This window comes from Gamsiella multidivaricata (assembly GCF_025024155.1).
Source record: "Gamsiella multidivaricata strain RSA 2152 chromosome Unknown BC939scaffold_38, whole genome shotgun sequence".
Lineage (NCBI taxonomy): Eukaryota > Fungi > Mortierellomycota > Mortierellomycetes > Mortierellales > Mortierellaceae > Gamsiella > Gamsiella multidivaricata.
The window spans coordinates 167,712-190,276 of NW_026251746.1; the positions used below are offsets into that span (position 1 = coordinate 167,712).

Below are 22,565 nucleotides of genomic sequence, written 5' to 3' on the forward strand. Positions count from 1 at the left end.
GACACGAAAGCTGAGCGGAGCGCAAAAGTGGCTGACGGCACCTATGAGTCGCAGTCACATCAAGGGTGCAACAAAAAGCTAGGTGTTTATTTTTCTTGCTGCAGCAGTGCATCTTTTTTCTTTTTTAATTGTCACTCCACGAACATCAACACTCGTCTACAATATGATCATCCCAGTGCGCTGCTTCTCCTGCGGAAAGGTCATCGGAAACAAGTGGGACCACTACCTCTCGCTTCTTCAGTCAGATTACAGCGAAGGGTGAGTTACAACTGGGGGGCTTTCAGCTGAGGGTTCTTGGGAACGGAACAAATACATAGGATTCACCACCACACACCCACGCAATTCATGGATGCCTTCATCCACAAGCAGGATGACAACGGAGAGACTCCCTGCCATCATATTTCAGCAATAATAGCCTTCTAGACAATGAAGCAGTAAGCTGCTAGTTTTTTTCTTTGCGGCATACTAATCTAACCGCTCATCGGTTCTCACAATAGTGATGCACTTGACGCTCTCGGCCTCAAGAGATACTGCTGCCGCCGCATGGTCCTCACACATGTCGATTTGATCGAGAAGCTTCTGCACTACAATCGTAAGTTAGGGATCACAGGCATTGTTCGCCACTGTCTCGTAATAAATACAATATTCATATTAACATGTGCTGCTCTATGCCTTTGTGTTTAGCCCTCGAACGCAGCGTTGACTTGAAGCGATAAATCGGACGGATCAAACATGAAGAACGAAGCGAGGCGTGTGTAATACTGCATTGGATAAATAAAACTGGCTGCGCATTATTTCTTTGACATTGCTTTGGCCAGTTTTGATGGAGGCTATTTAACACGAATGTCTGTTCATATACCGATGGCGTCGTTCATTCCTTGGTCGATCCGCCGCACCACATGTCGTTCATGAAGAACTCGCAGCCTGCGACTGATATGAAGACTACAGAGCAAAATATGCATTCATTCCTTCTTTTTTCACGAGACCTTTAATCCAATGAAGAGCACAGTTTTATTCGCCCATTGGAATCCATTGATCTCGTAAGCCCTCCTCGTAGTCATGTTCTACTACAACTTGATCTCCATCTGAATCTTGTGAGCTACTGTTCATATGATCGTTTTCGTCGTCCTGGGGATGCGATGCTGATATGGAGTGTGGTACAGTCTCTGCGATCTCGAACCGTGAGTGCTGCCTGACTAGGTTGACATAGTATCGCTGCATCACGGTGCCCTCGACAGCGACGCGCCATTCAATTAGTCCCAGAAATTCGACCTCGAGTGTGTTGAGTTCCTGGGTGGACAATCCTCCAACCTTTGCATAGTGAGAGTTGGTGCAGTAAGAGTCGCAGACGGCCTTGGCCGCCAGTGTGACAGAGGCGATAATAAATCGGTGGACGGTGAGCGAGGAAATCGTAAAGGTCCTGACTTTTTCGCACACACGATCGATGTAGATTAGGATGACGAGAAGACAGGCCCGCTCTAATGAGGTATATTTGACAATTCTCCGGAGATAATCGTAGACGGATATCTGAGGGGGCGCTCTAGAGTGAAAGCGAGTTAGGTTGGCGGAGGTGAGGGGTATTTGGTCGTTGTGTGCGGTCAGTCTACATAGCATATCCGCTAGCGTAAGTCAATATTGAGGTGAAAGCTCAGTTAGTTTTGCTATACGATTCCTTTTCAAAACGATCAAACAGACGAGAAGCAAAGCGTCCCCTTTCTTTCCGCGAGAAATAAAACGAGAACATGCTTTTCTTCGTACCAATCATGATGGTGAGGTGAGTCATGTCGGCCTGGTAGAAGTACTCGGGCACGAGGATCACGCCCTGAGGATCCTCTCGTACGGTGGGCCCTGTTGGCTCTGGTGACGGTGAGACCTGCGCTGAGCCAGGATGAGGATGCATATCGAGAGCGACAGTGTGTGTCTGTCTGGTGGGTCAGGTCGAGTGGTGGTTGATGAGGTTGCAGGCGCAGGGGCGTCGTGGATCACTTGCGGTTGTAGTTGTTGTTGTTGGGGGTGTGCACGGTACGATAATATTCGGCAGCAGTCCAGACAAGCAGTAAGTAGAGAAGAGAAGAAGAAAAAAATGAAGGGTACAAAAGGTCGGTGCTGTTGTTCCGTTTGTTCGTCTGTTCGTTTGTTTGTTCCTGAAAGGAGGAATGATCAAAGCAGTGGGAGTGAGATCATGAATTAAAGAGAATTAGATTAAGGGACAGGTAATAGTACAGAGGGGGAAGGAAGGAGTTGTTTGGTCATCCAATCGGTCGAAGAGAAAGTAAAATAAAATCGTTCCGTTTTTTCTCACTCTCGCTTTTCTTTCTTCTGAGCCACTCGATCGATCTATTGAATGGGGCCTGGACAAGTTAGACAAGTGGGACAAGTGGGACAAGTGGGACAAGTGGGACGGAGGCTCTCCTTCGCTCGTTCGTTTTCTTCTTTGTCTCCTTCTTCCTCTTCTCCTTCGTCCTCTCTCTCGTTCTCGCAAGGAGGAAATATCTTCTTTTTTTTTGTCCGCAATGTGATGGACACGCACGCGACCATTTGCTGCTCTCACTTTTTTTTTACGAAGACCATGCACGATCGCGATAAGGGGCCCAATGCTTTTCTCCCATCCCATCGGACCACTGAAAGAGTCAAGCAATAATAATACTTTCTATTTGTTTGACTATCAATCCACTCAATTGGTCCGCACATACTTTTCCTTCTCATACACAGTCAATATACTAACATGCACTCCTGCTTTTGATAGCGTTCTTTGCTGGCTCCCAATGAGCTGCTGGTGGACCCCCAATATGATGTCATGGAAATATGAGCGCAGAAGCCATGCCCTGAGCTGAATTGGGTTCCCCTTTTCAGAGCATCGTGAGAGCTAGACTCGCCTCATTTTCGCCCTTGCATGCATATTTCTATATCTCTTTCTTCTCATCCTTCTCATTATAATTCCCATTTCTCATTCATCGCTTCCAGTCGTATGACACTCTGCGGCACCACAAGGGTCGCCAGGGGTGTTGTCGGATGGGCCCGACTCGCCTGTAAGTGAACAAACTACACACGTATCTTTTGAGCCGTTCGACTGGAACCAGAGCTGACATATGCACCTGTTTTGATATCACTCGATCTACACCGTTATATCCTTGCACAGTCACTAAAACCCCTGGATCTATCACTCTATCTCGAGATATTCGACGTTTTGCCTCGAGCGACTCACGGTCAGGATACGGATTTCGATCTGCGGAGGGCCCCACAAAGGACAAACTACGCGTCGTACCCTTCAAGATGAATGTTAAACAAGCTGAGGAGGTAAGCAGTTCACAACTGATAGATTGGCATAATTATTACGAACAATCGTAATCCAATCTCATTTATTTTTTATTTCAACATAGGTGTTTTCAAAATACCATGGACATAGCTTCTTTTCAGCCAAAGTCAATCAAATCGACAAAGTTGAGGCACTATACATTCCGTTTTGGGCAGCCAGTGGATCTGTCAAATCAAAGATCATCAATGCGCAAGGTAAGAAAAATAAAATGAAAAACCTTATCTTGGATCGAGGAATGTTGCTATCATCTCCACCGGGATTCTTTTTCAGGCAGACACACTAAAAGCAATCTTTCGTTGTTGTTTTCTATAGTGGGTTGGGACCGTCTCGTTACCAGATACAACAAGGTCACTAAGCAGAACGAGTCGTCATGGGAAACCACATGGAAAGCAGTTCAGACCCAGCATGAATTCTCAACAACTTATCCAAGCACAATCCCAGGATTGCAGATCTACGCCTCCTACAAGTATCGTCGCGGATTTGTGAACCAGATTAGAAGCAGCACTAGTATCCTCGCTGCAAAGACATTGCAGCCCCAGGATATGGAGTCCAATGACCCAGAGGATCTTCAGCGTGGGCTCCATAACCGAGGACTGGATCCTTTCACAATGAAGCCAGTCATCGCCCTCAAGTTTGTCAAGACTGCGATTGAGGAGAACGAGATCCAGACCATTGAGCGTTGGCTGGTAGAGAACTACAGGTGTGACCGAGCCAGGATCATGTCGATGGATTTTCAGTACAATGACTTAGTTTTGGCACCCGTGTACATGCCGGTCTTCGTGTTTTCGATCCAACATTTGGACAGGACCTTCAGGACATTTGTTCAGGCCCATGATGAAGTAGGACTTGTTGGAGGCATGCGTTTTTACTCGTGGCAGCGTGTCAGTGCCGTGACGGCCATCTGCGCCATGGCGAGCCTGGCCATCATGGGCACCTCGCGCTTCGGTATGACCATGACCACTGGATTCTGGCTCGGAGTCGTTGCACCATCTTTGATTGTTGCGTGGTCTGTGCTCTACTATCCGATCCTGGATTATCGAGTCAGAGATTTGTGGCGACAACGGTATGCATGATCGTTTTGAAATCGACTGCAATAGTCGACGCAAAGACACAGCTTCCTCACATCGCCAACGCTCAACGCGTACTCCGCATTGATTTATCCTCTAGAGAAATGGCCGGCCATGAAGAAGAAGCTTATTCATCTGCATGGGACGCAGATTGGACCAAAGCTTACGACAGGTGGGCGTTGCTCGATAGCCTTTAGCCTTTTGAAATATGGCCACTATTCATTTACAATACCCAATCTCTACTCATTAGATATGAAGAAGAGCAACGGAGACAGGACTGGAGCGAGAATCAGCAATACCACCGGCAGTCTTCACGAGGCTCAAGATCCTCGTCGTCATCATCGTCAACATCATCGGGACCTTCTGGACCACCTGGTGACCCACAAGGGTACTATGCGGTACTGGGTGTCCCTACCGACGCCTCCGTGCAAGAGATTCAGTCAGCTTTCAGAGGACTTGCGATGAAGTGGCGTACGTCTCCTTCATTATGTTAACACGTTGGATCATCAATGGACAAGGCTGAGTGAGCGACCAACTGACTGGCTAACTGACTGACCTCATTACGGCCTTGATTCGCTCTTCTTGATGGGACATTTATAGATCCTGACCGATTTAATACGCCTGAGGAAAAGGCCAAAGGCAAGAAAAAGTTCCAAGAAATTACTGCCGCGTACAGCGTGCTGCGAGATTCCAAGAAAAGACGCGCGTACGATATGTTTGGCCAGTCTTAGTATATCTTTATCCTTATTTTAAAGAAAATATAAACGGTAGCAAATCATCTTGGAAGATATTGAGTTGGCCCGTGGTGGGAGACGGCTTTTCGAGCACTGCATTTTATATTTTTGCTGTTGCCCATTGCCTTTCAATTCTGCACTCCTCTCTTGCAGGCACAACCAGCGCACTACACTCCATCGCCACCACTCCCGCTCATGAAACTCATGGAATCCATGGAATAGAACGCGCAATGGCAAGGTAAAACATACGCACCGGCAACTGACGTAGCCTCCATTGTCTCCAGCCTTCCGTCGACGAAGAGGATTCTCACACACTATTGGCCGTCTTTGGCTGGCTCCTGCTCCATAGCTATTATTTTCAAGAAGACTCTTCTGACGAGTCCACCGGCGTTATGGGCACCAAAGCACCTTCGCCAACGATGAGCAGCAACTACAACAGCAACAACAACAACGACAACAGCATTGATGTCTCACGTCAGAATCGGGACAGGGACACTCGTTCTGGATCAATCTCGTCCTCAACTTCGCCACTGGCCACAGCATCCTCCTCTCCATCGTCGTCCCCGACTTCCCGTTCACGAAATGCGGCCTCTGCGCCTTCCTACGTCTCATCTAGTCCAGCGGCATCACTTGAGCAACCAAAAGACTCCTTCGTGTTTAATGAATCAGGAAAACCCCCTGACCAGTCGCTGGAGGACGCCAAGAGCCTTGCCATCGCCATAAAAAATCAGGATATGATGTCGCGGTCAGACCTCGAGGAATCTCTGCTGAGAAACCTCTTTGCGCCGGTCAGGTCCTTGGAGTCAGAGGTAAGCGACACGAGAAGCTGTAGCCGCAATGCCGTGGATCAGAGGTGAGCAGGACCAGTCTGTAGAAAAAAACATCATTAACGTATTTTGGGCGAATAGAGTATCAGTATACTGCATGCCTCAACAGACAAACATCTTCCTTGGACAGAGAAACCCCAGGAATACACAGCTGCAGCGATGCGATTCGTCCCCCAGACCCGCGTATTCTGTATCAGCAAGCAGTATCGATCTGTTTTCTTGGTCGATGTCAGCTCATCTGTGCTCACCGTGGACTCTGGCGGATCAAAGATCGTTATGGGCCAAGTCATGGAAACGTAGGTGGTCGCAATTTGTTTGTGTCGATGTCCACTATCAAAGGATTTTATTCACTCAACTCTAAAAATCTTCGTGCCATATAGTCTTACAAAGTGCCTCGCAGGGCTATCAGAAAGATTCTCATGTCCAGGAACGAAGCAGGAGTTTGTTCAGGTATATCTGCTTTTCATCGCGTCCTAGTTAAGATGATTTGTGGTCAAAGCTCTAATCGGCTGTATATTTCGCCAATAGTCCGAGATCCATATCACTGTGATCGCAGAATGTTCACAGTTCGCAAGTAACCTGCATACAGGGGAGATGCTGGCCAACTTCCCGACTATGAAGGTGCTGCTACAAGATGTTATCTTGACAGAGTCCAATCTGCATGGCGTATTGAGAGTCCTTCGAATACAGCTAGCAAAGTTTCAAGCCAAGCTCTCAAAGTTCCGAGGAGAGCTGCGAAGGGGTCGAGAGACACTCGGATATTCACTTGCAGTAGAGGATGCCGTAGAAGACGTAAATACTGAACTGGACGTGGAAGACGACATCAGCCGAAGAAAGTCGTGGGGTGTGGGTCTATCGGGCGCCAATTTATCCTATACGCTGACAGCTGGTCTGTTTGCTTTGGGCATGATGCCACCCGCTGCCTCTCCCTCATTGGTGATCATCACGGACGGCGTTGTCAAGTCGAATTTGTTGCACGGAAGTACGATTCTTCGTCGACTTATGGAACTGGACATTTTGTGCTCCATCATCCAACTCGGGAGTCATGAAGAGGCTATCCCAAGCTGCAATTGGGGTTTTATTCAGGATACGGAGGCTCTCCGCTTTGTCACCGAGGCTACGCTTGGAAAGTTCATGTATTCTCAGGATTGTATTTCAGTCCATTCCTTCATCAATACCCACTGCCAAACACCGATTCGAGTCGCTCCAAACATGTACCATCGTGCGTTTCTCATCCGTGAGCTATGCCTACTCAAACCACGCCCAGGACTCGATGACATGGAGGACAGGGAGGATTCGGCAGGGTACACCCTCGCCAACTTTCCCTGGGATCCTAAAAGTCAGCCGGAACCGATAAAGATGATGCAGACGGCTTGCAAGGACTACCACCTCAATATACCCGTGGAGATGCTCGTTACCACTCGAATCAGACAGGGGTTCAGGATCAAGGGAGTCTCTATAGCACCAGACCGCGAACGACCGTCCTCCGAGCGCTACATGATCACCATGACACTGGCATGGCTTCCAAATGTCACAGTGCAGTACAGGCTGAAGGGCCAAGTCTCGAGCGGGGACTCTAAGTCCAATTACTTTAGCCGTTTTGAGTCACCCAAGGTCGAGATCGATATTATCGCCTACCAAGCGTTCGCTATCCATTTTTTGAACTCTCAGCATGCGCCAGTCAATGCCAACCATTCAGTGTACGCCAAAGTATTCAGGATACACCGATATATCGTGGGACTGAGTGACTCGGACGTCACGTTGCGCGGACTAAATAACTCACATGCCTCCGCTAACCAAGCCCTGTGGACGCAAAGAGCAAAACTGAAGGAACGATCCCGAAACCCCACTGGGATGACAGCCCAAGAACGCAACAGAAATGATTTGGTGGCATATATCTCTCGACTTTCAGAGCAATGGTCAGGTCTCGCAAAGGATGTTGACTCTCAGTACAGTCGGGGCTGGTATAACGAGTACGAGTTCGATGCGCTACTGGTCATTCCACCGCCAGCGTTCCTGCCAACGCTCATGGACACCAAAAACTCTTTCGTCAAGTATAGCGAGGGACTGGAGGGTACTATTAAGGGGATCCGCGATAACCTTAAAAACACCTGGGCGTCCTTCATCGTAGGGGATGTGTTCATTCAAACCTGTCAACTGCCGGAATCGAGTCCAGCAACAGCAACCAGCTCTCGATTTTGTGAACTGCGGCTATCCAGCGAGCCTAATGTGGCGATTCTACGGATCCAGCTGCGATTTTTCGGTGTATCACTGCCACAACGCAGGTCGATCGTAAAGGCCCTTCAGGATCGGATATACAACTTCCAGGCAGGGCAAGCTCCTCAGGTCGGTAATTCCAAGATAGAATCAAAGATCGTGGAGGCCAGAGTGCTCCGATGTCATCGACCGATTTACCGCCTTCTCATGCGCCATCTGATCTACGAGGCTCCCCTCAGTCACACGCCCGAAGCAAACCTGACCGACTTTCACACGCATGTGTCGGAACCCATTGGGAAAGAATCGGTGCTGCGATCTTACATGGTCCACAGGCGCTGGGGGTGGAAGGATCAAGTGCGCGACTCCGCTTATCTGGCAGAGAACAACTACATGGCAAGTCAGGATTTGGCATTTCAGTACCTATGTGCACAGCGAATAGGCGAGGGTTTTCTGCTGGCCTCTGCGCTTCCCAACCGTGTCGTCTTTTACAAAGAAATTGACTTGCCGGAACAGGAAGGCACCCTTCTCCGAGGTTGGACGACAGTGCAGTACCTCATCTTCCGAAGCCCGGTTTCAGGCGAACTTGTGACGGAACTCTGGATGGAACCCCCTCTCGACGCATGTCGCCGGAATGTATTTGAAATAATCAAGGCTCAGATCATCGCAGTTGACCGGTTTGTGCTATCTCGTCTTGCGACCTATGAGGCGATTCATACGATCGGTCGGCTCCGCCTTCGACCAGAGGTGAACGCCGTACCGGAACGTGGATTCATGTACCCATGGCTCTTCGATCCAGCAACGTTGTTACGACAGCAGAGACTCATTACACTGGCATTCGAAGCCCCGCGGCGGTGTTTGGGGATTGATGAGAACAATATCGTTGAGCTCGAGATGTCGGGGAAGTGCATCCATACACTTGGCCTTGGAACTGTGAGTGCGGCAGTGACAGACATTGCTTCTAGCACGCTCATGGTCGCTTCTGGTGGCAACAAGGAGCTGCAGCTGACCAGACATTCTAACGCCAGTGTGACCAGTCTCAACCAGTCGATTTTGGAGGCGGAGGCAACGGGTCAGAGTGAGGGCGAACTTGTTGCAGAGTACAAGGATCAACTGCGGGAACTTTGCTGCGCTGATCGCGATCTCGCTATCCTTCACTTATTCATGGAAAAATCCCTGTCACAATTGGCAGACGGAGAAATTATGCCAGGAAATGAGGACGACTCCTGTAGCCAATTTTTCCTGGACATCAAAACGTCTATCAAGCATAGCCCTGAGGTGGGGCAGACATTAATGACTTTTCATTGCACCAGCTCCTTTCAGGACATTCGCTGCTTTGTCAAGAGCTTCAATGCCAAATTCTTCCGACTTATCATCATTCCAAGGCTCGGATCAGTCATATCGCACCTTACGAAGCTGCGTTCTCTACCGCCAAGGGAGCAGGAGGACCGTAGAGCGCAGGCACGTCGGGACTTTTTGAGCTGCCTTATGTTTGAGTGCCTCCGTAGCAAGCCCTTGTCAGATGTCTCTGAATACAATGCCAATGCGATGGATCAGAGTCTCGCTCACTTTGAACTCCATCCCGTCTCACTTGGTCCTATTGTAATGCAGCAGCCATTGCTCATCCAGCCCATTGTAAACGAGGACCAAGGAAAGGCTAGGGTGCAGGAATCGACTCTACAGCTGATCATGTCTATTAGCCAAGCGTACTCACATAGCTTTGCTAAGGCAATCTATGCCGCGCTCATCGAAGGCCACGCTGTCAAGGATTCTGACCTTAAGAGTGCCTGCCAAATCTGCACAAGAACGACAGTCGACATCAATATCACCGGCTTCCTCAATACCCTGGAACAAGGGCGACGAGCAGGAACGCTCAGGCAATGACTCTTTTTCATCGTTCTTTGTGTGTCATTGTCAAGTGCGATGAAATGCACGCGTATGTGCCCAGCACGCTAGCTGACAGTTTCATCTACTACATTATCTCTATAGGGATGAATCAGCAGAGCTGAAAACTAGGTTTATGAATGTTCTCAAGCACTCGTTCGACCTTGCGCCCGTTTCAGGCTCCGATCAGACTTACTTTTACCGACCCTTGTTGAGGAAACTCTCATCGAAGACCAGCAAGCTAAGAACCAGGAAGAGGTCACCAAGCGTTTCCCGCTCAGGATCCATCGACACAGACATAGAAGATGCACTTGCGGAGGTAATTGAGAGTGCGGAGCGACCACTCTTCTTGCATTTAGAGTGCTCTTTTCAAAAGCCTCAGACCCCAGTGTCCGAGCTGGAGCGAACCGGACTTAGACCATCTGTCACCTTCCCAGTAACGGGACTTCCAGTGTCGTACATTTACACGGACGAGGACTCACTCAAGCATGACTACGCCCCTACTAGTATTGGCTTCGATTCCCGACCGGTGGACTCTGCGGACGGCACGATCGCTATCCTGCATCTAGTGATTTCAACTCTTCCAGTGCCTGAAGATTATGCAGGGCCGACATTGAAGTCGATCGATTCTGAGACCAAGATGAACATCGACAACAGCCAGCTATCAGGATCAAGGGGTCTACAGCATCTCTTCCCAACCCTGGACTCAATACAGGTGGATGCGATCGTCGATACAGAAGCTAGGTTGGAGTGGCTCGTCAAGGAAGAGGTCATGCACGGTTTGTTGAATATGGCGCCAGTAACAACCGATATTTTGGGACTGGTAGAGACGCAGCTCAAGACCAAGAGCAGCTATGTGAACTTCCCCACATCAATGACTTTGCCTTTGACTTTCGTGAGGAAAAGGCGCGGCCATGGCATTTTCATGCAAGAGCTTGGACGTACGAACATGCACCCTTACGAGCTTCATCGCATGGAAGACTATTTTTACTTGACAGAGGAAGAGGGCGCTTCGGAGGACGGGGAGTCGGTCGGGTCTGCAGCCGGTGATCATGTTAAGGACTCAGGGGCCTCAGCCGAGGCGGAGCTTACGAACGACGATTTGCCCTCACTTACAAGCAGTTTGGAAAAGAACCCATCCCTGCCGCCTTCGAACGATCTTTGCCATGGTCTGGGCATCGTCATCCTACCGGACCCAATGCCAGCGAAACGACCCATTTCAGGTGTAGGAGGCAACAATGATCAAGGACACTCAAGAAGGAAGCGCTCATTCTGGCTTATTTTGGTCCCGAAGGATTCCTTCGTGCAAGTTCATTTTTTCTCAAAGTCGCTGTCCGGAGAGGCTTGTAAAGCCATTCTTGACCATGTCCGTAGAGCAATTGATGAGCTTTGTGTCAAGGTCAACCAACTCTCGCTTTTGCAGTTGCTGAACGAGAGGAGAAACTGCAGCAAATACCTCGTGCCCAGCGATGACACGGATCCTGATGCGGACTCGGAGTCGGGATCGGATTCAGACCAGCTATCGCAGGAAGACGAGGCCCTGGTCACTGGAGGATCAAGACCACCGGATAATGCACAGGTCCAGCGGAAATTCAAGCCGGGGGAGTTTGCGTGCCCGTTGGTCTATCGTGTATCATGGCCGCTCCATTGGCGCGTCAAACCTGGACAGGCAACCATGAGCGTGGCGGCCCTCGTACTCCATAATTTCGCCGTCCAGAACCGCAAGAATTTTTTCGTGGTTGAGAGCCAGGACGACCATGACGAGACCAGGAAAATTGTCGTGTTTCTGAGGCTAAGTGAGGTGGAGGTCCAACCTGAGCAGGGGTCCTCCACGCTTGCTGGAGATGATGCTCGAGGATCACACCTGGCCGTCAGCAAGGGAGAAGACACTTCCGGTCACACGCCTACACCGATTCAGAACCTGGAAGATGCTGGATCGCATGCAAATAGCCCTCGCCCATCGCCTACAGCCTCTCCAGGGTCCAGAAATGTGGCGCTCCCAGTAGTCAGGTCCGAGACAAGGGAGCTGGTGATCGAAGTGTATGGTGTTGAGCATCCTGGCAAGAGCGTGACAGTAGATCTCTTCAATCATATGGAGAGCAAGTTTTACAACTTCGTGGTCCTTCCAGTGGTGTCCACATTCCTGTCCCGCAACTCGGCCTTGAAGTTGACCCAGGCAGTAAGATTTTTTTTTCCCTGGAATTATTAACTACCTGTCCATCGAAACTCTTCATGAGAGTTGCATTATTTAACATGTTCACTCTTTTATTCCAAAATAATAGGACGTCGACTTCATTTTGCCTGTCGATAGACTGGAACCCACTCGCCAGGTGCTTGAGATTCCGCATTTCATCAACGCACCCTATGCATTCTTGATGTATCTGAAGCAAAACCTCTGTCTATACCTCAGCTCATTGACAGGCACAGACATGGTTATTGCATTGAAGAGGCATTATCATGCACAGTATGGTCGTTCATTCACGACTGAGAGGTCTCGCGATCGGTAGGCAGCATGGAACATTGATACTATGCTATTATTACTGTGCACAATCTTTCATTTTTCCATAATCTCCATTGTCTTCAAGGTCTCTATTGATAGAAATTGTCTATCGTCAGTTCATCTCACTAACTATGCATATACCAATTGTTTATGCCCTTAGGATTAGCCAGTCAAATCAGTTGCAGATCGGCGACTTCTCATTTTTTTACAATGCAGTCCAAGGGCGATCTCAAACTCTCGTTGAGGCCCATGTGGGCTTGGGTTTGGCAGGAGTGTGCCTGACAGTGCTTGGTCAGGACTTGAAGCCCGTCTTCGAGGTTGGATATCAGGAAGGGGACCACGACAAGGAGGATATCGAGAAGTATTTTGCGTCCTTCCCGAGCTCAAGTGGTCTGAAGCCGTCAAAGTACAGTTTAATGATCGAGGTTTGGGCGCAGGGCTCTGTCAATGCAGCGGCCCTTTTAGATTCCATCTGCCAAAGCTTTCGCCAAAGCCTGTGCGACGACATCATTGAAACCTCGATCGCCCAGGGCCTCTGTCCTAGTGCGCGAGACAGGAGGAACGACGTGGACGAGCTCGATGGCGAACCACTCATTGGCGAACGCATCCAGAAGAATTTTATCGACCCTTCCTTCATGGTTCTGCAGCATGCTTATCAGTGGAAGAATCCTGCGGTTCAGTCCCTTGCTCTACAGTATTCGATGCCGCCCTGGATCATAGACTCGTTTCTGTTGGAGCTAGATGAGATCTTGACAGATGTCAGCGTTCATTTTTCACCACTATTGATTCGATCGATGGCGAATCGTAACCGGTACAAGGAGTACAAGGCCTCTAGTGGAACTCGAAAATCGTTTGGGGATATGACCAACATCCGCTTTATTCTCATTGGAGGCATTCAGGACCTGGGTGACGGTTCGAGCTCGGGTCACTATGGTAGACGAACAAGCATGGGAAGCGACCGCACGCACTCTCGTCGTAGCTCTCTTGCAGAGGGTCAAAGCTTGCACCATTCGCACAAAACTTCGACCCATTCGTCTCAGCAGCATCCAAAGCGACAGCTCGAGGATATCAAAATGTACCCGAACGCTATCATGAGTAGCAGCCAGGGCGAGACGATGCTTACCCGCAACTGCTTTGTAGTCATTACCGCTAATGGATTCGGACTGCAGGCCTACACGTACAACTGGGGCAAATCGTACCATGACTTTATGTTTTCGGCGGTCGAGAAGGTTGTCAAGTGGCACAGAGATCGTATGCGACTATTGGACAACATCCTGCTGCAGAAAATGGGCCTCTTCCACCATGTCCCTTCGATACTCTCCACACAAGCTCCCTCTACAGCTCCTACAACTCAGGCCACCCCTGCGATCACTCCCGGCATAATACATAACCTCCCTCGTGTTGCTGCCCAGAGTTCGCCGCATCTTGGATCTAACCTGCGCATCGCTCATCCAGAACCCAGTATCAGTACACCTAATATCTCGAAAACGACGACATCACCAAAGTCTCAGTCAACCGTAGTTGTTGTGCCCGACACCGCCAACTTGACCAGCCTTGTAGAGGATCAGTTCCCGAGTCGGTCACGATCTCTTCATGTCGGAACCAGTCTCTACGGCAACGATGACAATCGCTTCGAGCCTTCAAAGGCATCCTCAAGCTCCTTGTCTTTACCTACACGACCCATCCCTCCGGCTATTACTGTTGCTGCTGCTGCTGCTGCGCAGTCTTTCACGCAGCTGCAGAACCAAACCCAGTCTTCGGATCAGAATGCGCCCAACGTCGGTGCCATAATCAGCACAGGTCTCGATGTGGATCAGATCTTGCGCGAATATTGCCTTGACCCGTTAGAAACCCCGCGCGATGAGGATCAGGTCCAAGACGAGGTCCAGCGCCATGGGAAGCCATTCATGGAAACATTCACTTACCACAGCAAGAATGCAGAAGACCAGCAAAATGCCTACAATGTCTATCAAAAGTGGTCGCGGCGCTACAGGGACTGTAAAGGCTCTCCCAATGCCTTGCACGAAAACATGAACACATCTGATCTCGCCATCATGCTGCGCTCCTCGAGGCTGCTTCACTTCTGCAGAACGCCATTACTTTTCACTGAATTCTCATCCTCACTCTTCCAGCTCTCCAAAGAATCCAGCAGCACGACCCAGACCTCCGCAATGTGTCAAGCTATAAATGGAAGAGCAAACGGATCCGGCTTAGGTGAAAAGCCGGCTCCTGTGGTGGATCCTGTTGCGCAATGGTACAGCGCGTTAGCTGAGGCATTTATGCGAGAATACAGTCAGTACCTGGCAACTGTAGGCATGCAGTTGCTAATGTATGGAAATTCCAAGTTCGACAAGCCAGTGGAGCCTTCTCAATCCGGAGAGTTGTCATTCATGTCGCAATTTACGGTTTCACAGACCCTGTCTGTCGCCAGTCCGGCTGCCTTCCTGTTCAAGTCGCTACAAGGTGGATCGATCATGTGTGAGGTCCGTTTACAGGGCATGTTTGTTTGTGTAACGCTATACACACTGAACCGACGTTATGGCCGAGTCAAGGTTGCGGCACCAGGGTTTGCTACAGCTGAGGCTAACAAGCAAAGCTTGAGGGTCTTTACGGAGCAATGCGCCCGTTTCAAGGACCGTATTCACGTCAATAGCTTTGTGTACGATTTCCATCTGCGATACATTCACCGGATACTGATGGAATCATCCAAGGTGACGGCACCTGGGTCCCCTACTGCCGGAACGGGCTTCTCGAACGCTACTTCGACTTCATTGCCATCCTCTTTCGACTTGTTGGATGTGCTGCACCAGTTCATGCAATATCACTCACGTCCTGCGGCTTACTCTCGAAACCGGATCTACCGCGGAGTCTACCGAACAAATGTTGCACCGGGAGAGACTGAGTTGCCAGGACATTTGTTTGAGTACGTGATCAAGAACCCACAGCGATATGGATTTCAGGTCATTCATCACCAGAACCGCCCGAGAGCATGTTTTGTCTCCGGACGCGATCTCTTGACTGGATTCGGAGGTAGTCACAGAAACACCGATGAAAGTCTACGATCTGAACACCATCGATTTGTGAGCGAAAGTGTAGGCCAGGGCTTGAAAGGCTTTGGGGTCAACGCAAGCAGGGGTGGATTGGCGACGAAATATGATAAACGACCTTTTGAACCACACGCACGGCACACAAGTCATGACAACACCTTCAACGGCAAGCGGATGTCTCGCAGGATGACGACAAGTAGATCGGGCTATAATGTGAAAGAAACCGCGGTTCTTGAGGAGGACGGAGTTGAATATGTGCTAGTCATCTCGGATGGCGAACAGGATAACATGGGACTTACTGTCCACTACTATCTCTTGATTCTCAGAGAGGAAGAGGTTGTCAAAAAACTGGAGGACCGTCATGGGCCGCTCGTTGGCGCCAAGGACCGCCTGCTAGCCGCCAATCACAATCTCCTGCACTTGCGAGAAAGCGTAAGCTCTGGTTCGATTAACCATGGCCTTGGTGGACTAGCGAACCGGTCGAGCATCATTGCCAGCCAACTTCAGCCAGCGTATCCCGTGGGGGATGAGAACAGAGTACAAGCGGAACCAAAGCAATCGGTATCAGTTACAGATCAGGGCACGGCTACTCTCTCTGAAACGCTACCTCAGGAACACTTCAGCGGAGGACAGCGGCTCATGGACGTGACAGAGTTGCAGGAGCGGATCACTGAACGGGCTGTCCTTGGCGACGTTGTTCGTGCAGCCGAGATTCGCTTGGATATGCTGTTGAAGCAAGCTGCGCAGTTCTTTGACCGTGACTCGTTGTGGGAAATGCTTTTGCAAGGAAAGATTGGCAATTCTGGTGTGATTCTGACGGGATCGAACTCTTCCTTGATTGGTACCTCTCACGGCGTTAGTACCCCGGGAACGATGTTGTCAGTCGATACAGTCGATTATCTTACTCACAATAGTCAGCAGCAACATCAGCAACAGCAACAAGGCAATCGACAGGACAGCGCGTCTGTAAGCAGCGCCGAACTAGGATTTGCGGACTTTTTAGCACTCGGACAGCGATTCCACAGCACACCGCTTGAGGAAATGGAACCGGGTTTCCGAGCGATTGTGACAGCTCCAGGAATTGACTGGGGCGGTGTCCTGACGTTCTTGGCGCGTTACTACGCCCGATGGGCGAGAGAGTTCATGGAGCATGACGAGACCCAGTCTCCAGGACCTGCTGTGTCCAGTCTCAGACCTGGACCTACTGCAGGACCCTCATTGCCATCGCTTGGTCGTCGTGGATCGATCGCACGAGGGGCTAAACCTCAAAGGGCTCGCCGACACCTTGTGATCTTTAACCCTCATAACCGGGACTTGTTGATACATTTTGTGATCAACATGAAACCCGCTACATCTTCTGATGTTACAGGCGAAACGGCTCAGGAATCTTTGTCAACGAAGCCTTATCAAAGCAGTTTGTTCGGAACGTCCACGGGAGACCTCGGTTCACAATCTAACTACCAGAATTCTGGGACATCGCCATCTACAAGGCCAAAGTTATTCACTCAGTCACACTCGCAGCTTCAGGCTCTCTTGATGTCCTCCTTCCAGCCGACTTTGCCGCACTCGCAACACCTTTCGCCAATGTCGCAACAACAGCAACAGCAACAGCAACATCTTCATCCGCAGACGACGCGGCCCACGCTCTCAGAGATGTCAAATCGAGTGTCATCCATGACATCGATTGCACGCGCTGCTACATTGGCGGTGACCAAAGTCGCGAGTCGGCTGCAGCCCTCCCGAAGTCGCGAGCCGTCTGTTATATACGCAACCCAGAGCGGCGCTAGCTCGTGTGCTGCGAGTATTATAGTTGAGGATGATGCACAATCGACAATAACAACAGGAACCGCTGCAACAGGTCACATGGGATCGACCAGAATGAACCTTTCCAAAGCAAGCGGAGGTGGCACCTCTAGTCTCCTCACTCCTGGGGGCTCGAGCACTCGACATGTACGCAAGTTGGGCATCAATCAGGGCAGCCAAGGCCACCATCGCAGACGCTCTGGTGGCAAGTCCAAGAAACCTGAGATCCAGCGGTACTCGACTGTAGTATCTGAGCGGTCTGGTGGTACTGATCGGGCTTCCGTAGTCTCTGAGAGCCATGGCCACGACCACGACCACGACCATGACCAAGCAGAAGGTTACGAGGATAACGAGCGTGACGGTAGCGTGAGCGGTCACGACGAGAATGAAAGCTTTGAGAGAGAGTACGATGGAGAGGAATATGATGAGGATCAGAACGAAGAGGAGGAAGAAGACGATGAGGATGAAGGCGATGATGACGAAGTGGAGGATGAGGACGAACTTGAGGAAATGGGCGCGAACGTGCGCGTGTTCTCGGTCAGTCGCGAGCCCAAGAGCGGGTACAATACCATCGAGTCAGAGCATGTTGGCGACATTATCCGCACATTGTCGTACTGGATCTGGAGAGCGAAGAAGTGAGAATGTACGGAGAGGAAGGCGGAAAAACAGGCGTGTAATTACGGCACAACTTTCCACAATAAAACTAGTCAAATATAGAGTTGTTATTGTCGAACCTTAATGCAGTTCGCGCGTTGCTTGTGTAACGTTCCAACCGCGCTTTTACTCTAAAATTGCTTTTTGCTATCGTATATGCTCTTAGGATTAAGAGGAGCGCGTGAGTGCGAAAATATTCTCTGGTACCCGCCTATTGTGCGTTAACTTTCAGTGTTACAGGACTGGATGTTGACTTCCAGGCGCTGTTCTCCGGCGTTCTGGAGGCAGCAACAAGGAAATCTTCTTCGTCTGTGTCACTCCCTACCTCAAAACAGTTACCATCGTCAAGATCACCTTGATTCTCGAGATGCCGGTTATCTGAGTAAGTCATATCCTTGACTATCGAACCATCATGGCCATGGCCATCGTCGTCGTCAACATATCTAACTTGATCTCCACTTACGCCTCCAACGTCACCGCAATATCCGCACCGTAGCAAGTCGATATCATCCTCGTCATTCTCAAGGCTCCGACGCGCTAGTCTCCAAGAGCTTCTCCAGACACCCGAGTACCGGCTTCGACCATTCCACCTGTGCCTCGTAACGAACCCCACAATTAAGGCTGCGATGCTGACGACTCCGCAAAACACGTATAGCGTGTGGCCCACAGCTGAGGCTAGTTTCTCCTCCATTTGTGCCTCAGCGGCTATCTTCGTCTTGGTATCCATGGCGCCTCCCTTCTCAGAATCTCCCTTTGTTATATTGTCACCAGCACTTTTATCTTCTCCAGTGGAGTTGCTGTTAGATGGTATGCCGTTACGATTGCCTGCCTTTTCATTGGAGCCATCGACGTCCTTGCTATACTCCAGCTCTTTTGGAACAGAATGTTCGTCATTCACAATTACTTTACTGTCTGTGTCCGTTTCGGGGATGTCGGGGATACTCAGGTCCTCGGGATTACCAGTTAAGGTTTCGATCTTGTCGGGCTCTTCCGAAACAACTGGCAATTCAGTCAAGATCTGCTCGCCATCTGGGTGCGGCTCCTTGGGGGGCTTGGCTGATATGTTCGCGGCACCTTTCCTCAGCTCTCCCCAGAACTTGATCCTCCAATCAACAAATTTTCCCTTGTAGTTGGGGTTGTTCTGATCGCGAACCGTCAGCGTCCATTCACCCACTGGGTTTTCATCCCTATATAATGTTTGAAGGACAGCTGTATTAGCAAACGAGCAATGTCGTATACATCAACAGGAAGAAAAAAAAAAAAAAAAAAAAAAAACTTCTTGTTCACAGATGCGTGGTATTACCAATGTTTCACGGTCATAAATGTCCAGTTCACAAATCCTGTTTTTGCAGTATCGAACCGTCTCCGAGCTCCCAATTTTGACTCGATATTGTTCGGACTCGTCAGCACCACTTCCACATCGCCACGACGTTCATGCTCGATATTTACCATCACCGTGATGTGCTCCAGATTGCCGAGCTGTACACTCTCCCCGTCCAGATCATCTTTGGTAATCATCAGAGTCGAAGACACGCCCTTACCTCCTTGTGAGATGATGTGCCCGACACGCACCACTGACGGATGGAGGGACGTCTGAGGGCCAAGTGGTTCAAAGACTTTGGCGGCTTCCACCAGCTTGTAAGCGTCTAGACTCCCGTAGCCGAATTTATGGTTAAACAAACGTCCAGAGGCGGTTTCCTTCCAGTCAGGGTCATTAAGCGAAATAGGGATTGCGGTAGACAGGAGCAGGTATTGAACGTCCCTCCAGGTGAGATCTGGACGAACAGAGAGCACGAGAGCAACCATGCCCGCGGCGATGGGAGCTGCCGCACTTGTTCCTCCGTGCTGATCGAAGCAGCGTCGCTCTCCGACATCGCATGTGTACTGAGCAGGAAAAAAAATGACATGAAAATATAAATTAGAAATAAAACATGGCAATTACTAGCAATACTGGCTGACAGACATAATTCCTACTTACAATAGCGCTACCCCCTCCATTGCTATAGGTTACAGCCAGCTGCGCCGAACATGCCTCCGAGTAGTAAGGGTGCCGTTGTGCACGATCGATGGCTCCAATACTGACCGTGTACAGACTGTTTGTATAACCATCAAAGTTGCAGTCGTCATCCTGACTGCCACCATTTCCTGTTGCGAAGACGTAAATACTTCCAAGACCGGACCGCCCATTCTTGATCCCGTTGACCATAGCATCCAAAACAACACCCTTGGGCGCATCCATGCTCCGTCCATCGTCAGGAGGACCCCAGCTGCAGGAATAGATGTGGTTATCCTGGTAGCGGTAGTTGAGAGCAGCGGCTTCATCAGCATCGGTAATCTGCCCAGAGAGAATCCGGAGACCCGCAACTTTGGCCCCAAAGGCGACACCGACCCCGCAAAGGTCATTTCGGGCGGCAGCAATTTCTCCTGCGCAACGCGTGCCATGCTGATCATCCTCAAGTCTGGGTTTTGGGAGGGGATTGTGGTCGTTAAAATCCCAGGATCCTTCTTTGAACTAAAGATACCGGTTATATGAAGGTCGAGAAGGAGCAATGGGCGAGTAAGCGCCTTCTGTCAACCACGTCTCCAAATATATTCCTTGCAGGCTGTTCTAACTTACGAAGTTGGGTGCAAGGTCCTCGCTGGTCATGTCCAAGCCGTCATCAATGATTGCCACGTTGACACCAGTGCCATTAATGCCTACCGAATGGTTACACAGCAGCCCGTTAGTTCGCTTGCGATGAGTCTTGTCGGATATAGGCCTCTTTTTAAATATTACTGTAGTACCTTGCTCCCACACGCCTGTGACATTGATATCGTATCGATCTTTGCTGTTGTGCTATAATAACCACGCATCAAATGGGCAAATTTATATTGTTAGCGTTAGCAGTAAGTAATGACGAAGGAAAGACAAAGATATTGAGGAGGAGACTACTTACCAGGTGCCATTGATATCTGAATCCTGGATCCGCGAACCCAAGCGCACTCGCGATGTCGTCTTCGGGCTGGTCCTCTCCTGCAGGTTGGTCCTCTCCTGCAGGTTGGTATTCTCCTCCCTGGTTATCCTGATCTTCCTCTGATTCCATCTCTTCCTCGTTCTCTTCGTCCTGATCCCCTTCCAGCGCGTCTTCCTCAGATAGCTGCTGCTTGTTCTCTTTAGATCCATATTTCTGCTGGTCATCATCTCCGTTCTGCCCCACTTCTGCAATTGAGATTGGTTCTGGAAGTGGGGCGCGCTTTTTGACACGCTGTCGCAGCTCTTGCTTATAGATGTCGCCCATCACCCTGCCGATTTTTGCATGGATATCATCACGCTTTCGTCTCTTATCATGATTACCGTTCTCCTGTTGATCGCTGTATTTCTCTGCGTATTGCCTCTTCAAGCGATAAAAACTTTTCACGATCGGATCCGTCTCCACTACAGTTGCCTCGAATTCTACTCCGGATTCAGATTCTTGTTCTAAGAGCTCCTGCTGATCCTGATGCTTTGTATCCGAGGCATCGAACGATCTCTTGAAACGATGGCGCCTCTCTAGTCGAGATATCTTTACCCATGGATCTTGATTAGGTTTTGGTGAACTGTACAAAAAGTAGTCAGGTAGCATTCCGACTCGCGACTCGAAACGTAGACGGAGCAAGTCGCCCATCACCTGCTGTTGATCCCCACGAAGTGACCATGCCGGTTGTCCTTCCTGCTGGTGCTGCAGCCCTTCATTGTTGCTCTGCTGCTCGGTTGTTGTTTCTGCAGTCCTAATCTGTTGCTCGTGCTGATGGAGCGATTGGACCTTGATTAAATAGTAGTTTCGGCGGTCGTGGTCATATCGTGGACTCATATAGTCCTGCTGCTGCTCCGGATGACACGCTACGAGAAGGCTCAAGAGCAGTACGAGGGTGTACGATATTGATATCTTGCAGGAATGTGACCTAGCCATTGTCACTTGTACGGTGTGCCTGATAGAAGAACGAACTGCAGTGGGGAGGAAGAGGTATGGTGAAAGAAAAAGAGATACAGGGCCTCACAATTGCTGGCCCAGCTGTCCCTGTACTGTATGGACGGTTTAAGCAAGTATTTTTGTAGGCTACTATCCGTCGTCCTGTTCTTCGCTAAGTCCTGTCAAGGTAAGGGAGGACAAGGATTTGGGCCGATCTATCGAATGTCAGTCTAGTTGCGTTTCGAGAAAAAAGTTGTGTTGAGCAGACGAGAACAGCAGTAAGTAATGGATGCAATGCCCATCCACTCATGCCACCCCCGTTGCCATAAACATCGCTATTCTCGCCATTCTCATCGATCCCGAGCGGTGCTGTGAACCCTTTAATTCCATGACCTTACCCAATCTCATTCGAAAGGGGGCTCGCTTTTCGCTATGAATAGGGCATAGGAAAAAGGGTCACATTCCTTGCTCTCCCCTTTCTCCTTCTTCTCCTTTTAGATGTGTGCATCCGTGTCAAGATTGTCGTTTGGTGCCATTAAACACTTTTCTTTATGTTAAAATAAACGATATAGCGCACAGGATGAAGAGGT

General features: G+C 49.8%; 5 protein-coding genes across 5 annotated transcripts; 3 read left to right on the forward strand and 2 right to left on the reverse strand.

Annotated features, from left to right (window-relative positions):
* The first annotated feature begins 112 nt into the window (after window positions 1-112).
* Window positions 113-1,007, forward strand: BC939DRAFT_453646 (DNA-directed RNA polymerase I, II, and III subunit RPABC5). The gene is made up of 3 exons (XM_051555954.1): window positions 113-258; window positions 498-592; window positions 685-1,007. The coding sequence occupies exons 1-3, from the start codon at window positions 164-166 to the stop codon at window positions 714-716; spliced, it is 222 nt and encodes a 73-aa protein (XP_051411541.1). The 5' UTR covers window positions 113-163; the 3' UTR covers window positions 717-1,007.
* BC939DRAFT_453647 (cyclin-domain-containing protein) lies at window positions 994-1,780 on the reverse strand. The gene has a single exon (XM_051555955.1). It carries the CDS (start codon window positions 1,612-1,614, stop codon window positions 1,012-1,014), a length of 603 nt encoding a protein of 200 aa, XP_051411542.1. The 5' UTR covers window positions 1,615-1,780; the 3' UTR covers window positions 994-1,011.
* A 645-nt stretch (window positions 1,781-2,425) lies between these two features.
* On the forward strand, window positions 2,426-5,168 carry BC939DRAFT_453649 (uncharacterized protein). Its single transcript, XM_051555956.1, has 7 exons — window positions 2,426-3,029; window positions 3,140-3,297; window positions 3,381-3,510; window positions 3,629-4,379; window positions 4,484-4,555; window positions 4,634-4,854; window positions 4,984-5,168. The coding sequence occupies exons 1-7, from the start codon at window positions 2,894-2,896 to the stop codon at window positions 5,112-5,114; spliced, it is 1,599 nt and encodes a 532-aa protein (XP_051411543.1). The 5' UTR covers window positions 2,426-2,893; the 3' UTR covers window positions 5,115-5,168.
* A 753-nt stretch (window positions 5,169-5,921) lies between these two features.
* BC939DRAFT_180234 (uncharacterized protein) lies at window positions 5,922-18,117 on the forward strand. The gene is made up of 7 exons (XM_051550440.1): window positions 5,922-5,926; window positions 6,028-6,240; window positions 6,325-6,394; window positions 6,473-10,035; window positions 10,148-12,221; window positions 12,325-12,545; window positions 12,703-18,117. Exons 2-7 carry the CDS (start codon window positions 6,104-6,106, stop codon window positions 18,029-18,031), a joined length of 11,394 nt encoding a protein of 3,797 aa, XP_051411544.1. The 5' UTR covers window positions 5,922-5,926; window positions 6,028-6,103; the 3' UTR covers window positions 18,032-18,117.
* A 29-nt stretch (window positions 18,118-18,146) lies between these two features.
* BC939DRAFT_424541 (peptidase S8/S53 domain-containing protein) lies at window positions 18,147-22,269 on the reverse strand. The gene is made up of 6 exons (XM_051553140.1): window positions 20,983-22,269; window positions 20,831-20,882; window positions 20,664-20,743; window positions 20,025-20,558; window positions 19,350-19,930; window positions 18,147-19,233 (listed from the first exon to the last, which is right to left on the reverse strand). The coding sequence occupies exons 1-6, from the start codon at window positions 21,973-21,975 to the stop codon at window positions 18,258-18,260; spliced, it is 3,216 nt and encodes a 1,071-aa protein (XP_051411545.1). The 5' UTR covers window positions 21,976-22,269; the 3' UTR covers window positions 18,147-18,257.
* Window positions 22,270-22,565: the final 296 nt, after the last annotated feature.

Coding starts and splice junctions, on each gene's coding strand:
- BC939DRAFT_453646 (XM_051555954.1), top strand. CDS start 164: ATGATCATCCCAGTGCGCTGCTTCTCCTGCGGAAAGGTCATCGGAAAC. Junction 259..497: donor CAGTCAGATTACAGCGAAGG/GTGAGTTACAAC, acceptor TTCTCACAATAG/TGATGCACTTGACGCTCTCG. Junction 593..684: donor GAAGCTTCTGCACTACAATC/GTAAGTTAGGGA, acceptor CTTTGTGTTTAG/CCCTCGAACGCAGCGTTGAC.
- BC939DRAFT_453647 (XM_051555955.1), bottom strand. CDS start 1,614: ATGCTATGTAGACTGACCGCACACAACGACCAAATACCCCTCACCTCC.
- BC939DRAFT_453649 (XM_051555956.1), top strand. CDS start 2,894: ATGCATATTTCTATATCTCTTTCTTCTCATCCTTCTCATTATAATTCC. Junction 3,298..3,380: donor ATGTTAAACAAGCTGAGGAG/GTAAGCAGTTCA, acceptor ATTTCAACATAG/GTGTTTTCAAAATACCATGG. Junction 4,855..4,983: donor AGGACTTGCGATGAAGTGGC/GTACGTCTCCTT, acceptor GGACATTTATAG/ATCCTGACCGATTTAATACG.
- BC939DRAFT_180234 (XM_051550440.1), top strand. CDS start 6,104: ATGCGATTCGTCCCCCAGACCCGCGTATTCTGTATCAGCAAGCAGTAT. Junction 6,241..6,324: donor ATGGGCCAAGTCATGGAAAC/GTAGGTGGTCGC, acceptor CGTGCCATATAG/TCTTACAAAGTGCCTCGCAG. Junction 10,036..10,147: donor CGACGAGCAGGAACGCTCAG/GCAATGACTCTT, acceptor TTATCTCTATAG/GGATGAATCAGCAGAGCTGA.
- BC939DRAFT_424541 (XM_051553140.1), bottom strand. CDS start 21,975: ATGGCTAGGTCACATTCCTGCAAGATATCAATATCGTACACCCTCGTA. Junction 20,559..20,663: donor AGGACCTTGCACCCAACTTC/GTAAGTTAGAAC, acceptor CGGTATCTTTAG/TTCAAAGAAGGATCCTGGGA. Junction 19,931..20,024: donor ATGGAGGGGGTAGCGCTATT/GTAAGTAGGAAT, acceptor TTTCCTGCTCAG/TACACATGCGATGTCGGAGA.